This window comes from Echinops telfairi, unplaced genomic scaffold, assembly GCF_000313985.2.
Source record: "Echinops telfairi isolate 266 unplaced genomic scaffold, ASM31398v2 ScPeMD7_7457;HRSCAF=8495, whole genome shotgun sequence".
Classification (NCBI taxonomy): domain Eukaryota; kingdom Metazoa; phylum Chordata; class Mammalia; order Afrosoricida; family Tenrecidae; genus Echinops; species Echinops telfairi.
Genome location: NW_022111357.1, coordinates 45,486,665 through 45,487,720, shown reverse-complemented (window position 1 = coordinate 45,487,720; position 1,056 = coordinate 45,486,665). Strand labels below are relative to the sequence as shown.

Here is a 1,056-nt window from a genome sequence, read left to right as displayed (position 1 = left end):
GGACTCCACGAGATAGGAGGAGTCCAGGCTGTTTAATGGACCCCCTTGCCTGCAGACCCCAGCTCCCTGGAGAGGTGGGAGAGAGGGAGGGAGAGGGAGGGAGAGAGAGAGAGAGAGACTTGCTCTGCCCACCAGATCCAGGCTGGAATCCCCACTGCCCCCGCTTGTCGCTCCTCCCCTTCCCCTACCCTCCTGGTATGGTTACTCCCATTTCTGGTCCTGCAGGGCTTATCTGACCTGGATTCCATGTGTTGTGAGGGCTCATCTGTACCAGTGCACATGCTCCCACCGAGTCAGAACTGAAAGGCAGGACTGGGGTCATGGTAGTGGGAGGTGAGGAAGCCCCAAAGCACCAGAGGAACGTTGTGTGTTTCATCGGTGCTACACTGCACCCTGGTTGGCGCATCCCTTCCTTGTGACCGTTCTATGAGATGTGAGACTGTCGATCTCATCAGGAGCAGACAGCCTCATCATTCTCCCGTTGAGTGGCTGGTGGTTTCAAACTGGTGGCCTTGAGATCAGCAGCCCAACTCAGAACCCATGATGCTGCCAGGGCTTGGGTCCAAATCCAAGAGCAAAGAAAGCACGAGATTTGGACAGCGACACAGAGAGAAGGGTCAATGGAGGCAGGGATTGGCGTGAGTGATGGGGCTACAAGCCAAGGGTTGTCAGCAGCCCCAGGAGCTGGAAGGAATGGAATTGACTTGCCCTCAGAGCTTCCAGCCCTTTGAACTTCTGGCCTCAGAAATGTGAACGAATGAATTCCCACCCAGTCTGTGGTATATTGTTACAGCACCCATAGGAGACTGGGACCTTGGAAGCTCAGTCCTGGCCAACAAGGAGAGGCCTTTGGAGAGAAGAGGTGGGGTAGACACAATGCCAGGCATTCGGAGGTGGCCCGGCACGGCACCTCAGTTCTCAGCTAGGTGTCCTCAGGTGCGTGGCCTCACTGCTCTGAGCCCATTTTCTCTTCTGCATTAGCTGGGATTCACCAGGGACACAGAGACAGGATGCTGCGAGCCTAGCAGGGTCTCTCTTCAGCTGGTTCTGGATTAA

At 55.9% G+C, this 1,056-nt stretch overlaps 1 protein-coding gene across 1 annotated transcript in view; it reads left to right on the top strand.

The window, feature by feature from the left end:
* Window positions 1–320: 320 nt before the first annotated feature.
* SSBP4 (single stranded DNA binding protein 4) overlaps window positions 321–1,056 on the top strand; it is an 18,766-nt gene continuing 18,030 nt past the window's right edge. The window contains exon 1 of the mRNA XM_045299245.1: window positions 321–333. Coding sequence (XP_045155180.1) covers window positions 321–333 — 13 coding nt within the window. The remainder of the gene's footprint in view (window positions 334–1,056) is intronic.